Raw genomic sequence first — 2,130 nt, forward strand, 5'->3', positions numbered from 1 at the left:
GAGAAGCTTTAAGGCCCAAAGCAGTACAGGCTCTAGAGCTCCCACTCCTCGGGATGGATCTATTTCATGCACCATCTGTGCTGCAGTAAGAATTGGCTGGTTGGGTTTCCTATCTGTCCGCAATTCAGTTCTCAGCTGGATTGCAGGCTGCTTTGGCAAACGACAACGGCCAACGCCGCCTTCTGAATTCAGTTGGATATCTGTAATGGGAAAGCCAATCCTTAATGAGGATGGTAAGTTCCACTAAACTTGCTTTTGTTTCCAGTTAACCCCATATTGATGTCGCTCTTAGATACATGGCTAATGACTGAACAAATGCGTTGCTTCTACGCGTCAGGAAGCTGCACAATTGCATCATGCACGATGTGCATCGAAGCACAACACAGGCTTGCTTTTGAGAGGGTAAATGGCAGAGGATCTTTTACTTTCAAAGCAAAGGTCCCTGCAGAACTTAAAAAGGCTTGCTCCAAGCGTGGAATTTGGAACCGCGAAGATGGGGCTGATATTCGTGAGATTCTGAAGGCGATTGCTCAAAAAGGCGGTGTGCTAACTGAACGCGTGCCTAATAATATCAAGCTACCAATAAGTGGTTATCATTGTTTGCATGATATCGGTGGCTTTCAGTTAATGAGGCTTATCTGTGCACATGGTCCCGTAATTGGAATACTATGGGCAGAACTTGATGATTATGACAGAGCCATTGGTGACATTGTTTATAGACGAACACCAATGGAGTATAGGTTTCCTAATTCTGGCGCCTACCATGCTGTTGTGTGCTTTGGCTACAAGTATGACCCTCAAAGGGAAGAACTGCACATACGAGTTATGGACAATCATGCTGAAGATGGTCCTCTCAGATGGATATCATTTGCAGCATTAGAGGAGTTTTACCTGCCTTTGATACCAGAACCTGTTGAACTTCATAAGTTACGCAGGAAGAAGAAAAGGGAAGAGCATAGTGTATCAGCCTATGTCACCCATAGTATGGTCACTTTGGAGAAGAAGCTCATGACGTGGATCAGATGCCGTGAGCTTGACAGGTTCTACAAGCCTAGGCAGCAAGATGTTTTTCTGCTGGACAATAAGTTGCGACATGGACCAGAGCACCGCCAGTCCCGGACAGCGACTTCTAACAAGAGGTAGAGAGCCTGACCAAGTCAAGACAAGGGAGGTAGCTGCAGTGGTGAGAAATCAGGTGAGAAGTGAGAACCCAAATCAACACACTGCTCGGGGAAACTGAGTCCGACTGCTGCCTGTGAGTATGATGAGCATTACTAAGTGAAAGAGGTAGATGGAGAATTAGGCATACACTGACGAGATAGATAGGCGTATACTTGTGTATACTTCTTCTGATGGCACAAACTGCTGGTGCCAATAGGATGATCTGTAGCTGCGCTGCTCCATTGTAAAGTCCCGACTTGGTACATTGATTCTTTTGTGAATTGTGATCACATTCTCTTAACTACTGCTTCCTGAGATAATTGATTCTTTTGTAAATTGTGATCACATTCTGTTAAGTACTAGCTTCTTGAGATAACTTTATTGTCTAACAGCTTGCTCTGTAACTCTGTTGAAGTAGTATAATGTTCATGCAGCTTAATACAGATCCCTGTTCGATCATAGTAGACTGCACTTTTCATGGCGTGGGTGGATTTCATTGCAGATACAAGAAATATATATACATACATACATATATATATATATACATATATATATATATATATGTATGTATGTATGTATGTATGTATGTATGTATGAAATCCACCCACGCCATGAAAAGTGCAGTCTACTATGATCGAACAGGGATCTGTATTAAGCTGCATGAACATTATACTACTTCAACAGAGTTACAGAGCAAGCTGTTAGACAATAGAGTTATCTCAAGAAGCTAGTACTTAACAGAATGTGATCACAATTTACAAAAGAATCAATTATCTCAGGAAGCAGTAGTTAAGAGAGTGTGATCACAATTCACAAAAGAATCAATGTACCAAGTCGGGACTTTACAATGGAGCAGCGCAGCTACAGATCATCCTATTGGCACCAGCAGTTTGTGCCATCAGAAGAAGTATACACAGTATACGCATATCTATCTCGTCAGTGTATGCCTAATTCTCCATCTACCTCTTT

The 2,130-nt window shown here is 42.4% G+C and overlaps 1 protein-coding gene across 1 annotated transcript; it reads left to right on the plus strand.

Annotated features, from left to right (window-relative positions):
- Positions 1-50: 50 nt before the first annotated feature.
- LOC101776897 lies at positions 51-1,556 on the plus strand. The gene is made up of 2 exons (XM_004986035.4): positions 51-233; positions 338-1,556. The coding sequence occupies exons 1-2, from the start codon at positions 206-208 to the stop codon at positions 1,141-1,143; spliced, it is 834 nt and encodes a 277-aa protein (XP_004986092.1). The 5' UTR covers positions 51-205; the 3' UTR covers positions 1,144-1,556.
- Positions 1,557-2,130: the final 574 nt, after the last annotated feature.

This window comes from Setaria italica, chromosome IX (genome assembly GCF_000263155.2).
Source record: "Setaria italica strain Yugu1 chromosome IX, Setaria_italica_v2.0, whole genome shotgun sequence".
NCBI classification, from domain to species: domain Eukaryota; kingdom Viridiplantae; phylum Streptophyta; class Magnoliopsida; order Poales; family Poaceae; genus Setaria; species Setaria italica.